At 56.3% G+C, this 21,652-nt stretch overlaps 4 protein-coding genes across 4 annotated transcripts; all 4 read left to right on the top strand.

Moving 5' to 3' along the window:
- Nucleotides 1-43: 43 nt before the first annotated feature.
- GCG54_00006098 (uncharacterized protein) lies at nt 44-3,976 on the top strand (the record flags this gene model as incomplete). Its single annotated transcript, XM_045406112.1, has 5 exons — nt 44-1,215; nt 1,274-1,743; nt 1,792-2,076; nt 2,126-2,433; nt 2,486-3,976. 5 exons carry the CDS (start codon nt 44-46, stop codon nt 3,974-3,976), a joined length of 3,726 nt encoding a protein of 1,241 aa, XP_045265495.1.
- Nucleotides 3,977-5,860: 1,884 nt separating this feature from the next.
- On the top strand, nt 5,861-10,483 carry GCG54_00006099 (Actin cytoskeleton-regulatory complex protein PAN1; the record flags this gene model as incomplete). Its single annotated transcript, XM_045406113.1, has 3 exons — nt 5,861-6,711; nt 6,769-9,273; nt 9,322-10,483. The coding sequence occupies 3 exons, from the start codon at nt 5,861-5,863 to the stop codon at nt 10,481-10,483; spliced, it is 4,518 nt and encodes a 1,505-aa protein (XP_045265496.1).
- Nucleotides 10,484-11,390: 907 nt separating this feature from the next.
- GCG54_00006100 (uncharacterized protein) lies at nt 11,391-12,613 on the top strand (the record flags this gene model as incomplete). Its single annotated transcript, XM_045406114.1, has 3 exons — nt 11,391-11,409; nt 11,623-11,779; nt 11,839-12,613. 3 exons carry the CDS (start codon nt 11,391-11,393, stop codon nt 12,611-12,613), a joined length of 951 nt encoding a protein of 316 aa, XP_045265497.1.
- A 671-nt stretch (nt 12,614-13,284) lies between these two features.
- On the top strand, nt 13,285-14,973 carry GCG54_00006101 (uncharacterized protein; the record flags this gene model as incomplete). Its single annotated transcript, XM_045406115.1, has 4 exons — nt 13,285-13,621; nt 13,678-13,994; nt 14,048-14,178; nt 14,241-14,973. 4 exons carry the CDS (start codon nt 13,285-13,287, stop codon nt 14,971-14,973), a joined length of 1,518 nt encoding a protein of 505 aa, XP_045265498.1.
- Between the last annotated feature and the right edge of the window lie 6,679 nt (nt 14,974-21,652).

Consider the following 21,652-nt stretch of genomic DNA (forward strand, 5'->3'; position numbering starts at 1 on the left):
AATAGACGGGGCTCGGACCCATTCGATTTGCTGCACGTTAACTATGTCAACCAGAGAATCTGTCGCCAGCCGACAGTCAGTGCTGCCTACCATTCAGACGACACATCATGGCGACTCCAAGAGCCCGAGCAAGTCGGAAATGCGCAGCGTGTCGACGCCGTCGCTGGGAGGAAAACGACGCAGTTTCTTAGCAAAGACCTTCAGGAAGGTCAGCAGCAGCGCATCTTCGACGGACCTTGCCTCAATGGCCGAATCCACCAGCACCGGCTCTAATGCGCAAACCCGCCGAGTGCTTCACAAGAACAACGGATCCGGCGGCTCAAACTCCTCGTCCATCTTCTATCGCCTGAACCGCAGAGCGTCCAAGGACTCGTCTGCAAGCTCGCACATGTCGGAGGAGACGCCGACGTTTCTCAGCCCGAACCCGCCGTCTAATCCCGTCATTAGAATCCTCAAACATGGAGCGCTGAAGACCGACGCCAGGTTATGGAAGTCCCGCGCCGAGTACATTGTCTTGACCGAAACTCACCTTGTCAAGTTTAATAGCGCCGAAGCGGCGAGAGCTAACTTTAACGAGCTGGCACCGTCCTCGGGGCGTCTCAAGCGATCGTCGACGTCGTCGACATTGAGTACAGATGGTTCATCGGGTGACGGCCGCGTTGAGATTCCGCTGTGCAAAATTGTCAACATCTTCAACGAGGAGGGCGTGAGTCCTCACTTTGGGCTGGACGTGTGGTGGTCAGAAACTTCGCCCATGGTATCGTGGGCATGCACGAAGTTGTTTTTTGGCCTGCCTGCAGAGCGCGAAGACTGGATGAACGAGATACGCCGCGCCATCCGTGAATCCGTGGGTTCGACCGTTGTGCCCAAAGGGATTGTTGCTCCCAATGTCCAGTCCGCCATCCACCAGATCGTTGCCAAAGAAGAGCCGTCCTGCCGCGGGCTGCCTCTGGATATCTTCCCAGTGGTTCAGCGTACGACCCTCCTCAGTTCCAAAGCCGACAACCCTGAGACTTCCAAGAAGTTCCGTGACGGATCATCCCATTACCTGCTCCTTGGCCAGAACAAGTGCTATTTCGTCCGAGTAGCGAGGACTTCAGTTTACAAGGCACCTCAAGATATTGAGATCAACACCGTAGTCTTTGGTCTTACGTCCCTGGTCCGTTTAAAAGCCACCATGAGCCATCATGAAGAGCGATTTGTTCTTGGATTCCGGTATGTGCTCGGTCTCGCAATTGCCCAATGTGACCTATGACGAACTAACATGCAACAGCCTACCCTGTGAGGCCGAGAAGCGGCTCGAGTTGGCCAGTCGCTGGTACAGAGAAATCGTCATGACATTTATGAAGGCAGACCGCGCAGTAAAGCCAGCTTGGCCTCAGCATATGCAACGGGACATTTTCGACATTCGGGGCCTCACGGCCCAGCTTCTGCTGCCCTCGGGACAGGATTTCGGTGGCCTTAAGAGAACCCTCGAGGCTTATTGTGCCACGTTCCGCTGCCCACCTCCGGAATGGACTGTGAACTGGAAGTGCGAACGCCGAGAGCACTGCCCCGAGTTCCGCCTTCTCCCCTCCAAGGACGGCGGATACACCCCGCTCCAACTGCTGGCCGTGTTCAAGTCCCTCCGGTACAACGATTATTTCAAGGCACTTTCCTTCCGTGACGTCGACTTGGCACCCCTCTGCGGCCTGACAGATCACCCAGGATTCGAAGAGTCAATAGCAGACGTTTCTCGTGATGGTGAGTCACCACGCGCATACCAGAAGACTCTCGCGCTAACTTTCTCAGGTCTCGTGATCGATGGCGTACACAAGGACATCATCAAGTCTGCCCCTCTTCTGTCCCAGGAAATCCACGCGGTTGCCTTCACGTCTGGATCAATACGCAAGATTGATCTCACAAACGTCCTGGCATCACAGAACATAGTTGGTGTGTCGCGCACTCGAGCCGGATCCAAGAAGGAGCCTGAGGTCGTCCGTCCGATTCTGTTGCTCCTCAGAACTGGCAGCAGCCACTGTGACACTCTTCTGGTGGGAGGGAACCCTCTCACCGCCGCTGAGGTTACTGATCTTGGTAAGCGACTCGTCTGAACGATGCCTATGCGTAGCTGACCATGGTGTAGTCGACGTCTTGCACATTCCCGACATTCTGAGAGAGCTAGACATTTCCAGATGCAACCTGGACGAGAGAAGCCTGGAAGAAATCTGGGACGCACTACCTTCTCAAGGATATAGGCTGGAAGCGCTGAATACCTCTCGAAACATTGGCCATGTCGACCACATGGTTGTCAAGAGCAGCTTATCGCACTTCGCCTGTCTCCGCAAGCTCAGCGTTGCCGGCAACTGCCTAAGCCAGTTCACAGATCCCATATTCTTCGAGGAAACGATCATGAGCTGGGGTCTGGAGGAGCTGGATCTCTCAAACATGCACGTAAGTTTATCCGGCATCACAAGAATTCGTTGACGAAGCTCACACTTCGTAGCTCAATAACGCCACCCTGGACATCCTCGCCGGCTACCTGCTCTCGCAGGAATCTGCTTACCTACGTAGGCTCGATCTAAACGGCTGCGGCCTGTCCGGTTCCCAAATCGCCCTTCTCTTCCGCAGCATGGGCCAGGGCAGAGAGATTGTATGCTCCATCAACGGCAACTACATTGAAAACGGCATGGAGGACTTGTCATCGGCGATCGCATACAACTTTGGACCTACGTCGTTATTCATGGATATGATTGAGTTCCGGGACGAGGAAAACTACATCACGATCATCAAGTCGCTCTCGACCAACATGTCAATCCGACTGCTGAGTTTGGTCGGCACGTCGACCCCTGGACAAGTCAGCGAGGAGACTTGTCAGGCAGTCTCGGACTTCTTCGCCACCAACGCATCAATCCAGTACCTCGACTTGTCCGGATTTTCAGCCAAGTTAGATGAGGGTCAACTTGGACTCGGCTTCTCTCGCGCCCTCTCGGGTCTCGCCAGCAACAAGACGCTGCTCCACCTCCGAATCCGCAACCAAAAGCTCAACATGAACATTGGAGATTTGGCAGAGGCAATTCACATGAACCAGACCCTGCGCACGCTCGACGTGCAAGAGAACAGCTTCAACTTGTCAAACCTATCTCATATGGTGAGAAGTCTCGAACAAAACACGTCCATCCAGGAGTTCTGCCCGTTTTCCAAGACCGAGCTGAACCGCGCCATCAAGTCGAGCGTTCAAAACGTCGGCATGCCGACTGGGCCCCAAGCGGTCAAGAATCGCCGCGCTTCCAAGGTGCTCTCAAAGGCCACTTTTGAGAGCTTCGCCATGGAGATGGACCGCAACAACGCCCTGATGCAGAACCTCAAGGAGGAGTGGACTACCAAGTCGGCGCAGATTGACAGGATCCTCGAGAGGAATCGCACCTTGGCATACGAGGTAGAGATGGCTCGTCTGCAATGGGAGATGCCAGAGGACCCCGAGCTGGAGTGGATCGCCTACGATCTCAGCATCATCTTTGGCGGACTCGCCGCCAAGGTCATGAAGAAGCGCCCCGCGCCCAACCCCATGGACACCCCGGGCTTCCGCGGAAGCATGCTGGCGGCGGGATACCGTGGCAGCATGATGTTCGGCACCAGCACTCCGCCGATGGAGCAGTGGGAAGACTACAGCCTGAAGGCCGCGCCGCACCACGTATCCTCCGAGGAGGTTATGGACAGCCCCGCGACGGAACACGCCAGCGGCTCCTCCGCCCTGCCGACACCTCCCGAATGGGCTCCCAGCGAGAGTCCTGCCAAGGAGTACGCCATGTCTTCCAGCCTGCCGAGCACGCACAGCGACCCCCGCATCATGGAGGAAGGCATCGGCGACTTTGACCTCGACACACTCAAGTACATGATTCAACACGGATTCAACCTCGACGAACCGACGCAAGCGCAGCCCCAAGACGTCGGCAGGAGGCCGGGGACTTCCGTGTCTACCACGAGACTTGACTGAACAAGAAAGTAAAACGAATCAAATCACGAAAAAAAATATGAAAGAAACGCAGAAAAGGAAACGAAAAAACGAAACACGGGGATGGTGATCGGACCCCTTCATAACTTTTATTTTTTGAACACAAACTCCATCTTAGACATCAAGCGACGGCAACCGATCTTTTTTTTTTTTTCCCCTTTTTTCATTTGGGGGCTATCTCATGGTCATCATGGCGTTTCAAAGAGACACCCTTATCATTATCATTATCATCGAGGGATTGATACCCAGACTCGCTGGAAGTATTGGATGCGTTGGGAATAACACTGCTTTGGCGTTTAAAGGTCCGCTCGCTTGGAAAGAAGAACGCCCTTGGTTATGGGGGCAATAGTGTATAGGATGCTGTTCGAGGTGGTGTTTGGATTGACAGTTAGGGCTCTCCTGTGTAATACATAATTCGTGAGAGGCATCCTGCGATTGGTGTTCAGCACGACCTTTGAGTGATTCGTGAGTGGCTTTGTGTGGCATATTGACGTGGGAAGGTGCCTCGTTTGTTGAAGTGGGATATCACCATTCATTCTGCTCGCAAACAGAGCAGAGACTCATCATGTCATTCAACGTCAACGTCAACACGCAGCTTCGGACAGCTGCATGCACCGCGGCTAGACAGCCGGGGCCCACTCGGAGCCGAACGTGGTTGACCAATACCCGCGCTGGCGCCGTGGGGGCGGCATGCTCGGTGTAGGTCGGATGTGTCAGATTGGCGCTGTGCTCGAGGCTGAGAGGTTTCACTCCGCAACGGACGGCCCGTTATCGCTCGAATCCCTGGTAATATGTAAAGCGCAGGCGGCACGAGCATGCCGATGCCTCTTGTGCTTTGCCGCCATCTCCCTGCCGCAGGCAGCCGACGTGTCCAGACTCTTATGCCGCAGATGCGGGGAGCCGGCGACGGTATGAACATAATATGGGGCAGTATGATGGTGTTAAGTCGCCATGTGTTTAGAGCAAACACAAGCTTGGGTGTGCAGTCTCTCGGTCACGGGGTCTGCAGTTATGCGGCAATGTCCACCAGAGCAGCACCTTGAATTGTGGACTTATGGAGATATGCCGCTCGCACATCGTCATTGCGTGCAGTCAGGGCGGCCGAGTGGCACCTCAGGTGCATGGAGCGCAGCTGCGGGTGGTTGGTGGTCAGGTTGGCCTGGTTGTCGCTCTGTGCATTGGCGTGGGCGTGAGTAAGAACCTGCCCACCCAGAGTTTAGGAAATGCTTCTGTATTGTTCATCACTGGAAAGGTACTGGATATGATGATATAAGAACAAGCTCCAGCATATGAGAGCTCAATTGCGTATCCTTGGCCGTTTGCGAATCAAAAAGGGTGAACAAAGGTAAGATGAGTCTCCGCTAGAGACATATGCAAAGTCTTGATGCAATTGGCCGTCCCAGTCCATGCGGCCTCACGTAATGTTCTGCAAGAGAAGACCCACCACCTGTCCCAAGCCACATTGGGACATTGGGCAGGACGGGCCACTGATCCTTGCTCGGCCTACTGCCAGGTTCCAACTGGCAACCAACCACTTTGGCACTCTACGGGCCCCCGTCCAAGCCGCTGGCCGCACTTTCCTACTGAAACCTAACCTCCGTGTCAAGCTGAACACTTGCGAGAGCTTCGTCATCAGCGTTGCCATCACGTACAGCGACGACGTCTCACTTCTCCACACACCAGCGTCCCCCCTTCGCATTCACCACGCGGAATAGCATTCATCACACCACTCCCCATCGACGGAGTCCCTCCCGATCGTAACCTTTTGTGTCGCCGTCTAATCCATCGCCAGTCCGCGTCGGTTGCTCCTCATCGCCGTCAGGAGTGAGTCCTTCGAGCCCGACCTCGTCGGCCCAACCGCCCGCCATGTATTCGAACTCGAACGCTTTCCTGGGCGGCAACAGCCAGCGTCCCGGCGCGCAGCAATATGGAAGCTCCTTCGGCATAGGAGGCCAGCAGCCCGGACAGCAGCAGCAACCGAGTCCGTTTGCTCCTCAGCCCACGGGTTTCGGCCAGGCGCCGCTCCAGCAGCAATACACCGGCTACCCGGGCATGGCACAGCAGCAGCAGCCTCAGCCCACGGGCTTCGGCCAAGGTCTCCAACCTCAGCCGACCGGCTTTGGTCAGGGGCTTCAACCTCAGCAGACTGGCTTCGGCCAGCCCCAGCCGCAGCAGAGCTTCCAGACCGGCGCGCCGCCGATGCCCTCGATCCCCCCGCAGTTCCAGTCTCAGTTCCAGCAGCAGCAACAGCACCAGCAACAACAACAACAACCCCAGCAGACTGGATTCCCCGGTGCCCAGCAGCAGCAGCCTCAACAGACGGGCTTCCCACAGCCGCAGCAACCTCAGCAGACGGGCTTCCCGGGACTGCAACAGCCTCAGCAGACCGGCTTTCCCCAGGCTCAGCAGCAACAGCCGCAACAGACTTCGGCGCCGTCTCCGGCTCCTATCAAGCCGCAGGCCACGGGCTTCAGCCAGATGGCCGCGTCTTTCCAGACTGGAGGCACACCAAAGCCTGCGGGCAGACGTCCAAAGTCTTCCTCCAGCAAGATCCCCAACATCCGGCTGTCTTTCATCACTGCTCAGGACCAGTCCAAATTCGAGACGCTCTTCAAGTCCGCGGTTGGCGATGGCTCAGAGACCGTCATGTCCGGAGACAAGGCGAGAGACCTGTTGTTGAGATCCCGACTGGACGGCGATTCTCTCTCGCACATTTGGTAAGTTGGACTCCAGCACGTGTTCTCCCAGCAAGCACTGACGAATCCCCCTCTCAGGACTCTGGCCGATACGACTCGATCCGGACAACTGCACTTCCCTGAGTTTGCCCTGGCGATGTACCTGTGCAATCTGAAGCTTACCGGAAAGTCGTTGCCTTCGTCGCTGCCCGACAACATCAAGAACGAAGTCTCTAGCATGGTGGACATCATCAGTTTCAACATTGCCGAGGATGCGGGTCGCGCCACTCCCGGAAGCACGAACACGGGCAGATCGAGCACAGAACCTACGATTCATCAGCCCCAGCCTCAGGCCTCCAACTCCCAGCTGTTGCAGGCGCAGATGACTGGATTCCCTGGGCAACAGCAGCCTCAACCGACTGGCTTTGGGCAGCTGCAGGCCCAGCAGACTGGTTTCCCCGGCATGAACCCCCAACCAACCGGATATACGGGTCCTCGTCCACCAATGCCGCCGATGCCGACTGGCTATGGCAACAGCCTGACTCCTGGCGGAGGACCGATGGCTGCGCCCCTGAATGCTCAGCCGACTGGCAGACCTGGCCAGTGGGGTCTGGTCAACACGCCCGCGACTGGTCTACCAAACATTGATCTCCTCCAGGCTAGAATGATGCCTCAGTCGGGCCGGGAGGCGGGGAACTACACCACTCAGGGTCTGCAGGGTAATGCGGTTATTCCTTGGGCGATCACCAAGGACGAGAAGCAGCGTTACGATGCCCTTTTCAAGGCGTGGGACGGTCTCCACAAGGGCTTCATCGGCGGTGACCAAGCCATTGAGATTTTTGGCCAGAGTGGTCTGGAGAAGCCGGACCTCGAGCGCGTCTGGACTCTGGCAGATAATGGCAACAAGGGTCGCTTGAACCTGGACGAGTTCGCGGTCGCTATGCATTTGATCTACCGTAAGCTCAACGGCTACCCACTGCCTAACCAACTGCCGCCTGAGCTTGTCCCTCCCTCTACGAGAAATATCAACGAGTCCATCGGCACTATCAGGTCCATGTTGAGCCAGGAGTCCGAGTTCCGCAACAAGTCCGGCGCTGCTCTCCTGCCCCAGAAGACTGGAGTTAGCTACATGAAGAGCCACTCGCTCCGAGGCACGCCCGGCGGCCACAACAACGGCCGCAAGGATGCGACGGTGTTCAAGAACAACGACGACCAGGTTGGCTACAAGTCTTCCGCTCGCCGTCGTGTCGGCAACAACTCGCCCCGGCCCGAGTCCCCAGCCCCTTCGTCTGCCTATGACGACTTGAGTCTCGACCAGCTCAGAAAGAAGATCCGGGAGAAGGAGGTGCTCATTGATGCGATGGACTTTGCTGACGAGAAGAGTCTGGAGGAAGATGATATGCTTGACAGGCGCGACCGCCGCGAGGCCGAAGAGCTGTACCGTCGTATTCGCCGGGTCCAGGACGACATCGACTCGCATCCCGACGCCGCTCTCGCCTCGGGAGACTCAGATGCCGAGAGACGTGCGCTCAAGCGCCAGCTCCAGACTCTCCAAGATAAGGTCCCTGAGCTGGCCTCGGCGGTACGCAAGACGGAGAAGGCGATTGCGGACGCCAGGCTCGAGCTCTTCAGGCTCAAGGACGCCAAGGCTCACCCCAATAGCGCTGCTCCCATCGTCGGAACCGGACCTGGCGGTGCTGTCACGGAGTCTGACAGACTCAAGGCTAGGGCCAAGGCTATGATGCAGCAGCGCACGGCCGCCCTGACTGGTAAGAAGGTCGAGTCCAGCTTCGACGACGAGGGTCCCAAGCGCCTCGAGGAGGAGAACTTCAAGATCAAGACCGAGAAGGAGAACAACGAGAGCATGGTCAGGGATGTTGAGGACTCTGTGCGTGACTTTGCCCGCGGCATTGAAGATAACCTGAAAGAAGGTAACGCGACCGCCACCAACGAGCACGAGAAGCGCCGCTGGGATGATGCTCTCGGTGTCGAGGACGAGGTCAGAGACTTCATCTTTGATCTCCAGCGATCTAGCCGTGCTGCGCGTGTCCGGGCCCAAGACAAGCGTACTACGTCTAGATCACCCGCCGCGGCTGCCCGCGCTGAGCCTGCACCGTCAGCTCGCCACGACAGCCCCGCTCCTCCCTCGCGTACTGCGACTCCCTCGAGCGCCGGTGGAGGCTCGTACTCGTCCTACAAGACCCCCGAAGAGCGTGCGGCCTTTATCAAGCAGCAGGCCGAGCAGCGCATGGCTGAGAGACTTGCCGCTTTGGGCATTAAGGCTCCCAGTAAGCCTGGTGAGACGGCTGCCCAGAGAATGGAGCGTGAAAGAGCCGAACGTGCTGCTAAGCTGCGCCAGGCCGAGGAGGAGGATGAGCGCCGCGAAGCTGAGCGCCAGGCACGCCTTGCGGAAGAAACGGGTGCCCCGGCACCAGCCTCAACCGGCGGCAAGAAGCCTCCCCCACCGCCGTCTAGAAAGGGCGCCAAGAACGACGGTGCCGACGCTGCGCGTAGGGCCGAGGAGGAGCAAGCTGTTAAGCATGCTGAGGAGGAGCGTCTCGCGAGGGAACACGAAGAGCAGCAGCGTGCCACCCAGGAAATGGAGTAAGTTCCACCAATAACCATCCAAAATTAAAGACTGACTTTGTACAGGGCCAACGCTAGAGAGGCAGAGAATGACGTCGAGAAGGAGCGTTCCGCTACCGAGGCTCGTCTCAAGGCTCTTGAGGAGCAGGTCAAGGCCGGCAAGCTTAAGAAGGAAGAGGAGAAGCGCAAGAAGAAGGCTGCGATGGCCGAGGCCAAGGAGAAGGAGTCTAAGCTTGCTGCTCAAAGAGCCGAGATCGAAGCTGCTCGTAAGCGCGAGCTGGAGCTCCAGCGCCAGCTCGAGGCATTGAACGACGATGACAGCTCTTCTGATGATGAGGATGGGCCGTCTCAGATCACCCCCCAGGCGTCGACCCCTACTCAGGGTGGCAGCCAGATCAGCAGCCAAGAGCTGGAGAAGGAGTCGTCGCCGCCCTCCGTGCCGACTGTGGTCACCAGCCCGCCTACCGAGAACGAGAGCCGCAACCCGTACTTCCGCATGCTCTCTCACTCTTCTGAGTCGACATCAGGCCCCAGCGAGCAGGCAGCGCCAGCTGCTGCTCCCCCGGCGCCGCCTCAGCCCGAGGTGTCGACCAACCCTTTCCACCGCATGACGCAGGAGAGCAAGGCTGCGCCGGCAGCTCCCGCTCCCGCACCTCCCTCCGGACCCTTTTCCCGCAAGCGTCCTGACGACGACGACGACGGTTGGGGCACGGACAAGGACGACGACGAAGATTCCGATGACGATGATCGCCCGGGCGGCAGTAGCGCTGCGGCACTGGCTTCTATTCTCTTCGGCACGATGGGACCTCCCCGACCTTTGTCGGCCACCGGTGACAAGCCGTCGTCCAACCCCGTCAGCCCGGCGATTGGTAGCGGCCCAACGTCTCCCCCGCCTCCTCCCCCTGTGCCTAGTTCTGGCGCTCCTCCTGCTCCTCCTCCTCCACCTCCGGCCCCGGCCCCCGAGGCCCCGTCGGCACCGCCGCCGCCACCCATGCCCTCCATGGACGCACCGGGCGCCCCTCCTCCTCCCCCGCCTCCGCCAGGTATGGGAGCCCCGCCACCACCCCCTCCCCCTCCTCCTGCGGGCGATGCCCCCTCTGGCCCCCCGGCAGTTGGCGGTGGTCGCCCGTCCGGTTTCCTGAGCGAGATCCAGATGGGCAGGTCTCTCAAGAAGACGGAGACGCGTGACAAGAGCGGTGCCGCGACTGCAGGCCGTGTTTTGGATTAAGTCAAGGCCTTGTAGAGGCTTGACAAGGGTCGGAGGTAGGCCTGCACAGTCGCTGGGGTTGGTTAGGACGTAGATTTTATTCTAAGCGGCGGTTTGCGGAAATTGCGCTACATTCTCAGATCGGCTGTTCCATATAGTAATGCCTGAATCACATGTTTCTAATACGTATGAAGTGTCTGCATCGGCGTGATATGTGCATCGTGAAGACTCATTGAGGGCAATCCTAGTTACTGATCAGCAGTATCTTCATTTGATAATACATTATCGTCCTTGGAGCAATGTCACTTGCTTGTGCCTGTAACTAGCGGTATCAGTGAAGGCACTCGCTCAACAGTACTGTACTAAGCCGGCCTGTTAGTACGTCAGCACTCGCCCCCCAGTCTGCGAGTGTACGGCGCATTCGGGCCCGAGGGCGCGGATGGCGGTGCAGAGTAAACGCTGCAGAGGGGTTGCGTAGATTCATCCGCAACAGCAGGGGATTCGTCAACCTGCCCAACAGATCTTCTCAGCCTCGATAGACTGGATGGAAAATGGACATGCTCTGACCAGGCTTCCGTCTTTTGCCTTGGCGTCTGTAGACTCCTACTGGGGTTAGCTTGGAATAATGGTTCGCGCTGACAGGGCTGGGAATCCCGTTTCTTGGCATTTTTGTTTTCCTATTTGGGTAAGGCGTCTTGCTGTGTAAGTGACGACGATGTGGGCATTTTTGGTTAGCATGGCGGTGCGGTACGAGAGAATGATGTCTCCCGGCTGGTTAGGTTTTGTGTATAATAGCAGTGCTCTTCCTTCTGTTTATCACACGCAGAATCTGGGTTTGTCTTTACAGAAACGGCTGCAACAAAAGCACGTTTACCTCCTCATTACCCTGACGACTTGCCAGAAGACAAAACACTATACGTGATTGAACATGGCAGCCGGAGACCCCGGTATGTTCACTGACTTTTTTCATCTATTGTACTACTGCTAAGCCGCTCCCTAGTCTTATACAGCCTGTACGTGTACGCACCAAACAAATGGGCTCCCATCATCTTCATCGCCTTATACGGTATCTCGGCCGTCTTTCACATTTGGCAGTGCTAGTAAGTGCATCCTTATTTCCCGAGAACCGCATCTGACGCAGCCTCTTAGTTGCTATAAAGCGTTCAAGTTGATCGGTTTACACCCCGTCTGCGCCGTCCTCTTCACAGCGGGCTACTCCCTCCGCGAGTACGGAGCGCACCACTACCTGTACAGCGAAACCACCAAGACGCCCCTGATGGTCTTTGTCTTTAGCCAAGTCTTTATTTACGTCTGTCCGTAAGTAAACCGGGGTCTCCAGCTGTTTTGGCAGCATTCTTTAACACCTTGTCTTTCAGACCCCTCCTCGAACTCGCAAATTACCATGTCCTCGGCCGCATCTTCTACTACGTTCCCCACTGCGCACCTCTCCCTCCATCCAAAGTCCTGACTAATTTTGGCGGCCTCATGGCCGTTGTTGAGCTTCTCAACGCCCTCGGTGTAGCCCTCTCTTCCAACCCTTCCTCGACGCCCGAGAAGCAGGCGTTGGGAAGCCACCTCACGCTCGCTGCGCTCGGCATCCAGCTCGTCCTCATCGTCATCTTCATCTGCCTCGCGGCCCTCTTCCACCTTCGCGTCGCCAAGGCCAAGATCCGGTCCAGAAACTTAAAAACAATGCTGTCCACGCTGTACGCGAGCATGTGTCTGATCTTCGTCCGGTGCATGTACCGCCTGGTCGAGCACACGGGCAGCACAAAGGTCGACCTCGACGACATGGAGACCCTGCGCGGGCTGAGCCCCATCTTGCGGTACGAGGTCTACTTCTACGTGTTCGAGGCGAGCCTGATGCTTGTCAACTCGCTGATCTGGAACGTGTGGCATCCCGGGCGGTTCTTGCCGCGCGGCCATCATGTGTACCTCACGCGGGACGGCGTCGAGGTCGTGGGGGAGAAGGATGTCGACGCGAGGTCTCTATGGGCCAAGATGGCCAACATCCTCACCTTTGGTATCTTTTTCCGCAGAAAAAGGACCGTCCGGGGAGAAAGTGCGAAGTTGAGGGATCGTTCGACGAGCTCGGTTGGGCGGTGCGAGCAGAGCTCTTCTCTTTTGCCAGCCCCCATTCAAGCGAAGTGATGCAGTTGTTGATATATGATGTTTGGTGTTTGTGTGTGTGTTGGAGATTTTATGGAAGTGACCAAGATTTGGGCTTGACTTCCACCGCTTGACGAAGTTTTGGAGTCTGAGGCTACATGTCAAGTTTGGAAGGCTTCCTTCTGCTGCCGTTGATGAGTCCCTAGTGTAATTAGATAGTAGGGGCTTACCGGGCTCTTCCCGTCGCGTGATACAATTCATTTAGATTTCAGAGATTTCGACAATAAGGCTAGCGTGCCGGACGAGATTGAAGCCATTTGTGATTTGGAGAAAAAGTTTATATTCCTTGTGATCGAGTAAGGCTCAAATGCCGTTTTCGGTGATGAATGCAGAGCTCGTTGTTTTGAGATTGCCATCGTTTCTAACCTCAACATATATGCTCCTCTATCAATCGAAGCAGAAGCAAATAGGGCCACCCGCAAAACAAAGTCCATTGAGTTCGTAAAATGAACGATGCAGTTGCAAACGTCCGTCGCTGACATCAATTTGGAAAGGGGCTCAGCTCGGTCCCGGCAATGTGATTGGTCGAGCCCAGAACTAGGAGCTGTCGTCAGCTTGGAGACCAAACCTGGATATTTTGTGACTAGCAAAGTCTCGTTCATGCTGAGGCAGTATCGCTCGAACGAGTTCAGCCGTGCATCAACACACCCGTGATGGAGGATAGTCACAGACGCAAACGCCACTGCTGGGAGTGTCGTCGCCGGTGTCTCGTGTGCGACTTCACAGAGCCGGCGTGCAGACGGTGCTCGGCCGCCGGTGTTGAGTGTCCCGGGTACGGCGACGTCAAGCCTGTGAGACTCGAGTGGCTCGCGCCTGGGAGAGTCGTGTCGAGGGGCCGCAGAAGGAAAAGTAAGCGTCAGTCAGACGGGGAGAAGAGATGCCAGGTCAACGACGTCGCGAGCCGAAGTCAGATCCTGGCGAAGACTAGTTACGTGCCTTGGTTCGAGATGAAGATCGACGTCTGCGCCTTGCCTCAAGCCGCCGAGTATTGTGAGCCATTCATTCAAGAGGTTTCCCTCACTAGCCTGGACTGACTTTCGTCGCAGTCAACTCGTGCATCTACCAAGACCTAGTCCCGATCCACCAGTTTGGGCAAAATCCGCACATCTACCCTCTCACGGACAGGCACCTTCGCGTGGGGGCGAGGGCACCAGAGTACTTGCAGTTCGGCATGGTCTGTATGACGTTGAGCCACCGACTCAACCGGACGCGGAGCGACGTGCAGTCCAGAAAGGTCTTGTCCGAGAGGTTTTACATCTACTGGGGTCTCGCAGTTCGCTCGTTGACCGAGCATCTCAACGCGCAAGATAAGCAGACGAGCGACATGGTGATTGCAGGCATATTAACCATTCTGCTTGCCGACGTAAGTCCGCCATCCCTCCATCACAAGAAAGGAGGTACCAGCAGTCATCACAGGTCCAGAACGGCAATTCTCTGAACTGGCGCTGCCACATGGAAGGCGTCCACAGAATCATCTCTCTCCGAGGGGGCTTCCGCGCAATGGCTGGGTCGAGGAGGCTGGAGCCGCTGTTGCTTGTCCTCTGGTCGTACGTCGCTTGCCATCCGAGACCCCATCGTGCAAGATGCTGACCCGTCCCCCTTCGCACAGCGTCGCCGTGATTGGGAACACAACATGCCCGGCGTCAGACCTTGCCATGACGGATCTCCAGCTTGACGCTCTAGATCTTGTCGTCGATCAATACGTTACGTCGTCGTCGCCGTTCCAAATGTGCCCGCTGTCGCTGTATGGGGAGCTGATTAGAATCAATCATCTCCGATCACGAGCTTCGAGGTCCGGGTCCGAAAGTCACGCTCAGGAGGCACATGAGATGCTAGAGCGCATTCATGATTTTTCACCGGAAGAGTGGGCTAAATGTAAACCTCAACTTACGCCATCGTCTATGGCAGACTGGGTGGCCTTGGGGGCAATCTATAAAGCCGCCGTGGCTTTGTACTGCGTCCTCTCGCTGCAGAGCCTCTGCGTTCTCGAAACAACGACACTGCTTAGGAAAATCTGCGCAACATATGGCCAGATCCTAAAGAGCCACCTGGAGGAAGCTCTACAGTCTCCCAAGATGGAGCGGTTCCTCATTTGGCCAATGGTCCTGCTCGGAGTGGAGGCTGCACACGGCGACGCGGCGATGCGGCGTTTTGTTTCGGAGCAGCTGCCAGAGCTGAGCTGTAGTCTCGGGACCCATGTGCCCCTGACGGCGAAGCACGTCTTGGAGAGGTTTTGGGCGTCTGGGGAGACAAGGTGGGATGCTTGTTTCGACAGGCCGTACGCTTTCACGGCCCAGCTCGCTGTTGACACAAGCCGGCTGTCGCTCTATGATGAAGAGTGAAGAGGGTGGAAGTTACGAATATCTAGGATTCAGGCCACATCTAGTATGAGAGCAGATGAAGTTGCCCCTCGCAGTGGAATTTGCAAACAGCAAGGCAAGAATATGATATCAGAGGGACTATGCCGACAACATGCCAGCGTAAACATGTCAGCCTAAGCACTTTGTCCTCCAAGCTCCAGGGCCGCGAGCTCACGAAGCTGAGCATGGCTGGGAAAACAACAAGCTATGCCCTTGGTCAGAACTCACGATGCCGGTCCGTCCAAACCAACCATCCGTGCCGCCAGCCCGGCATGTCAACATACGATTCATCGTGACTGTGCCCGAAAGCTTTCGGCTACAGGAACAACAAGATGGACGTCAGCCATGTCAGCAGCCCATAGCAAAGACAGTGCTTCCTGCAGACACTGTATCCGTCCCGACGTCTGTCGAGTGACAAACCAGACGTGCGTTCATGCCATCTCAGGCATTTTCCCTCTCTCATTCGAGCTATATTAGGGGAAAAAAAACATCACCATCAAGCCAGATGCCCACGTCTCAAAGGACCCCGAAACCCATTGTCCTGACCCCCGCCGCCACCGGCTATTCAAAAATCCCATGCGTTCAGAAGCTCGAGATTACGTACATCCGCGTAGGCCCATCCAAACACTAGCGAACCCCCCTCAGCACGTTTTCCCTCTTCTTTATCTCAGAGTCTTGGCACGGAGGGGAGGGAGGGAGGTGCGGTCTCAGTCCGTCGTGTCAAACAAAGGAACTCGAGCTGGGTTGGATCAGCGCTTGCTACCCGTGTGGCGCAGAATAGAAAAAGCTATTTCTAGGGCGGTTCTATTCAGGCGGCGGGCTTTTGCCTTTCGATCGACGGGGTCCAGGGCGAGAGAGCTCGGGAGCGCGGACTCTCTCTGGGCTTCTACGACGTAACGAGCGCGAGGGATAAGGGCACACGGAACAAAATCCGGTGGTTGGAGGGGGAAGTAGTGCCGCTTCATCACCTGCGAGGGGGGGAAGAGGGAAAGAAAGGAAGCTGGTGATCGGACCTCTAGTTGGGGCCGCCCACGCGCGCGCGGGGTTGCGGATGGCGGATGGCGTCTTGCTTTTTTGCTTTTCTTGTCTACGCTACACATTACGATCGGATCTTTCTTAGTGCCGTTTTCTGGAAGTGAGGGGTGTGCCGTGTGTGTGTGTTCGTGTTCTCTTGAGATCATTTTTGGAAGCATCGATGCAAAGCAAGGAGACGAGAGTTTCGTACGATGCTGCTGTTGAAATGCTGCTATTGCAAAAAACACGCGCCTGGGGACGTGTGGGAAGTGTCGTGTTTTTATTTACATGTCGTTGCGGGATCAGTGCCTGATGACATGGTGCGCGCACCAGAGCCCGTCTACTGCTGCATGTGTCAACGTTTGTGTGCGATTTCTTGCATGATTCTTTGGCCTCACGGGGTTCACGGGAAGGCGAGTTGAAAGTGTCAGGCTAATGTAGGCGCGAGGTCAGTAGCCAAGTAGCTAACGGTAGATGCATCTGTGATATGGAGGAGGCGAAAGCTACTGCGGATACGCAGGGCACATCAACTACATACACAGGACTTTCCGGGGCTCGAGAGAGGCGGATCCTGGAGAAACTAGGCTGATTCTACGGTTGCAGTCGGCTAGGAGCTTGGGGAACAGGCGACATGAAGAAGGATACGGGGGTGGATCTACGGGATACACATGCAGAGCACAGAGGATTAACTGCCCGTGTGTATCCGTACAAAGTATCCTTTCAGACAGAGGGATTTTTAGAGTCATGTAAGTCCCTGGGGGAGGATCTGTATGTACAACACGTTGAGAAGGGGACGTGCTTTTTCTCCTCCCGTGGGACTCTCAGCCTGCTGCATGGGACCTGGACCCGGCGGTGCTGTCACGGTCAGAGGAAACGACACCACTCTATATCGACTTGAAACAGATGCACAGGGACGATCGTTCAACCTGGGCGAGGTGGGATGCAAAAGCTGAAGCTAGCTGTACTAGCTGTACTACCTTTACAAGCTCCAGATTCAAGCTTACCTAGTTCCAGTTCTGACGAGCTTCTATTCGGGGCCACAATCTGGCGGTGGGAATAGGTAGTTGGCCGCCGTTTGGTCAGGTCGGCCTGTTTGGAAGTGCGCGTTCGGTCCTCCGAGTCTGTGTGGTTGCAGCTTGGGAGGGCCTAAAGGGTCCGGGGTGGCGGTCCTTGGAAAAGAGGCGCCGAATTCTCGAAGGAAGGGAGAGCCTTTTTTGGACCTTCTTCTTCTTTTTTCGCCCTCCTTCGTTTGGTGCGCTCTCTAGCTCGAACAATGGGGTTCCCTCCAGGGCAAACCGAGGCCTTTTGCTCCAGAGCTATTGAGAGAAGGCCGCAGTGAGGGGCAGAGAAGGAGGCTGAGGGGGATAAGCTGAATGGCGCAAGAGGGCCTGGTCAATGGGCCGGAGATCGGATGATGGCCTCCATGTTTGCTTATTCTGAATGGGTCCTGATATATCATTAGCAGACAAAAGCCTGGAGGCGAATGCCGGGTCCCAGTCCTGCCCTTTCGTACGTAAAACGCAAAATCAAGGCAAAAGAAACGAATTCAAGGACTTGGTATGAAAGAAACAGTTGAGGGTCCTCCGTACGGACTATGCGTTGTCCATTGTTGGGGAGCACAGCAATGGAACGGTGGATGAGATCTGAGCGTGCCAACTTTGGTCGTCAATGCTTCTGGGATGTCGAGGATCACAGACTCGACGACGGATCGGATGGCCGGGCGGACGACGAACAAAGCCCTGACGTTCTTTTTACATAGCACGGTGCCCAATGCTTGCGGCTTGCCTTGCCTTGCCTTGCCTTGCCTTGCCTTGCCTTGCCTTGCCTTGCCTGCCTTGGCATTCCTGAAGAGACAGCTTGTCGGGTTTGTCTGACGATACGGGACCGTCGCATCGCATGGGCGCAGATGGAGCCGCTTGATGGGAGTGAGTTGATAAGGTAAGGCAGGCCTGGTCTTCTGCGCATGTGGTCGGGGTCATTGTGCGCTAAGATGCCGGCGTGCAAGGACCAAGGCGTGGACAGGAGTGACGGCCCTCTGGGACCGTGAGAGGACGACTGGATGGGGTTGGGACGGGACTCTGTGAGGAGGAGGAGGGACGGCCGGCACTTTGAGCGGGTATATCAAGGACAGGACTATTAATATCAGGGTGGCAGGGATACACGCTCCAGGGGGCCCAGCAAGAGAGCGACGTGAAGGAGATGATGGGGAGAGAAAGAGAAGGAGACGAGAAGGATGAAGAGAGGAGATGGGGCAGCACCGCAACACTGCTACCGTATCCTGGGTGAGTAGTTGAGTAGGCACAGTAGTGTGTAGCGACGGCGCGCGGGTGGTGGCCCGCGGTTGGGTTTGTGCATTTCAGTGTTCCATTGACGACTGAGCTGGCAGTTGGACGGGCCGGGGGCTTCATTGGACACCGGACCGTGCTTGATGGGACAAGGTGGTAAGAGGATGACGAGTAACTTTCCTGCTCTCGTGAAATATTTTCAGCGTTAATTTCTCCATCATATCAGCTGGGAAGTTGAAGGGGACGGGGGGGGGACTCGGGGGAGGAGAGAAAAATGCTCGATGATCGGAGGGGATTCCGTGAGAGATCTCGATGATGGAGCACACAGACTTTTTTTTCCCTTGATGCTTGGGTGTTCTTTTCTGCCCAACTTCTTTTCCAGGGCCCAGGCAAAGTCGAAAGTCGACCTAGTCGAGAGGGGAATCATGCCGAAACAGGGCAAGAAGAGTCAGAATCCGGGGCGAGCTAGATGCGTTGTCATTGATGTGCGAGATGGGATATCTCCCGTTGGGAAGATTTGCATCTTATGCGAAGATCGACTGACAGGGAACGACGACTGGGCTGAACCTTGGACGATGGGGGTCGTTTGGAGAGCTCGAAAGCTGCAGGCTTGCTGAGGTGCACTTCCCGGTTTGCGCCAGGCACGCCACTGGCCAGGTACGGCAGGTACGGGGGCTACCCCTCGCCGTTTGTGAGCCACATGCGCACAATTTTGGTGGTGGAATTCACATGGGAGGGGGCTCTGTCAGGTACCAGGCCGCCTGCACGACGTCCAGCCAGTAAGCGCTGAGCAGAGGTGTGGGCAGAGCCTAGCACACTGCCGTGTACGACTTGCTTGAACTGGGAAGTGGCTTTGAGAATGAGGTGGTGGTAGTGGATCTGGTGGGAGGAACACTCCTTCACTGGGACTCAGTGTCTGCCCTGGGCAGTGGGCTGGGAGTGGGAGTTTGTCCCAATTCTGGTTGAAACACTGTCATCCAGCCCAGCCAATGGGCCTCTGGGAGGTGGAAACGGTTTGATTGGGGACGGGCAGCCGGGGGCGCGCCCGGGCACGGGCAGAGAGACACGAGGTTTCTGGAAGACAAGAGCGACAAGAGAACATGTGTGTGAAGGGATTGGCCTTCCCGGTGCAGAGGATGATGTCACGTCCTGGAGGTACGTACTCGTTGCACACATCCATGGATGTTATCAGACGGTGGTCCGTGCATCACCACCCGCTCTGGCCTGCCTCAAATGTCAAATCAAGTCATGTTGCGTCGCACCGCATCGCCTTCGTCTTGAACGGCCAACGGCAACTGTAATGTGTATGTATGGATATGTAATGATAACCCAACGGATGACGGCCCTGAGGCGGCAGGTATCATGACTAGTGTCAGATGCCTCTCTGCCAGTGGCCGGCGCCGCTGTGCCTGGCGAGAGACTGGGCCCTGATGATGGGATACTGTCTTGGGTTCTGAACTTCTGAGACCTCTTTCCCGTACCTCTCTCGGCCGGCCTTGAACCCGTGAACACCCCCCAAGGTTTCGCCGCCGGTGGAGAGACACATGTCGTAGCAGAGGCGTCGCAATTGGCGCTGCGGCGCGCAAACTGCGAGAGACCTAAAACAACTTTAACCCGTCTGCCATTAAACCGATCTGTTTGATGACTCTGGTCTCTAATTAGGTCCCGGTCAACCAGTGCGCTCTCCCCAGGTCTCGATCCGCGATGGCTGAGTCGTTTACTTGTGATTGATAGACATTCAGCCCGTTTGGAAAGAGGCCGCCACGCGGTTCACGGCAGGCCATCTCGACACGGCATGCTAATTCGTCACACTCACTCCGACACTTGCATTGCGCCCGAGGTTGCCTTCCCGCTCAGGGCAAGGATGCTACCGCTTGTCCGTCGTGGATTACGATTACCTTACGGATAGTCTCGCTTTAGCCTCTTGGGTGCCCCAGTCTCCACGTCTGGGCCTTCGTCGCTCAAGTTCTCAACGTACATCCGTGCAATTTTCTGTTAGTGCATTCACGAATCACCACTAGGCACCGGCGTCTGCTCCCTGCGTTGAGGCTCGAGTCACTCTGGTCATAATTCGACCTGGGACGCCTTGGAAAGACGACCCATGAATGTCACGGACATGGCCTCGGTTCCAGAAGTCCGTCGGCCTGGGATTTCGGGGCCAGCTGGGATGACGGGACGATGATGGTGAAGTCTGATGGGATCCCCTAAAGGCCCGAGCTGGGCAGCTGGGCAGCTGGGCAAGCTGGACTACTGCTCGATATTGCAGGCGCAATTCGAATTTCCGGCCAGAACCTTAGGCCCAGAGCCCGCGGAACGAGCATGAGAATGAGATGATGGGGACAAATGAATCGAACGAGCATCATCACCCCGACAGCCTTATATCATCATGGAATAGTGAGACGGCGGGTGCATTCCGTACCTGACGATCTGGCCAGCGTAAGACCTGGTCTTGGGGTCTCAGCTCAAGTCTCACAACGGGGATAATCGTCGCGAGACATTTTTGAGAACGCCAGCTGAATTACGGATACCGTTTAAGCAGACGAAAAAAAACTAAAAAAAACTGAAATTTCATCTGCCCTTACAGAATTTTTCAATGAGACGAGGAAAAAAAAAAGGTTTCGCCGTCCATCCCGTCCGCACGTTCAGCGGTATCCGTGGCTTGCAGTCGGTGATAGGTCGGGAGCACCCAGTTTCAGGCGCCTGAGCCCACAGCCAATAGAAAATGGAGTCAGGTGACGTAACGCCTCTGATTGGCAGAGATGTACGCGTTTGTTGTTTTTTCTGGACGCGTCTCGGACGCGCCAACGACATTCCATGACCTCTTGCTTCAGTCCTTGACCCAATCAATCCCGGCAGCAGCGCATGAGAGGCCAGGACAGAGGCCCCAAACGAGGACGCCACACATGAAGGAGAGCGGACGAGATGTGCGTTGGAGAGAGAGACGGCAAAAATCAACGTCGTCGCAGAGCGAGACAGAAAACGGCACACTCCCACACTTTCAATTGCATGCTCTCCACCTTTCCGATAGGAAGCTCATTTTTGCGGCTGCAGATCAGTCAAATTGATGGCCAGACGGGCGCTTAGCCCGTACGACCACTTTCAAGCCATGACTGAATAGCCGAATTAGCTCTTTGAACCATTGCCAGAGGAAGCAAAGGCGAGCATATGGTGTCTTTTGCGGAGGCTTGGGCTATCACCAGCTGGGCTCAAGTCATTCGTCGTTCTTTGACGTCTGGTGGTTTCGAGACGGTCCGCGACGAACGGCCGCCACCCACCGTACGAATACAGGTGCTGCTAGCCCCAGCAGACTCCAGCATCATTCGGCACCTACCTCAGACCTCCGGAGCGAGGTCAATTGGCAG

This window comes from Colletotrichum gloeosporioides (genome assembly GCF_011800055.1).
Source record: "Colletotrichum gloeosporioides strain Lc1 chromosome Unknown consensus_36, whole genome shotgun sequence".
Classification (NCBI taxonomy): domain Eukaryota; kingdom Fungi; phylum Ascomycota; class Sordariomycetes; order Glomerellales; family Glomerellaceae; genus Colletotrichum; species Colletotrichum gloeosporioides.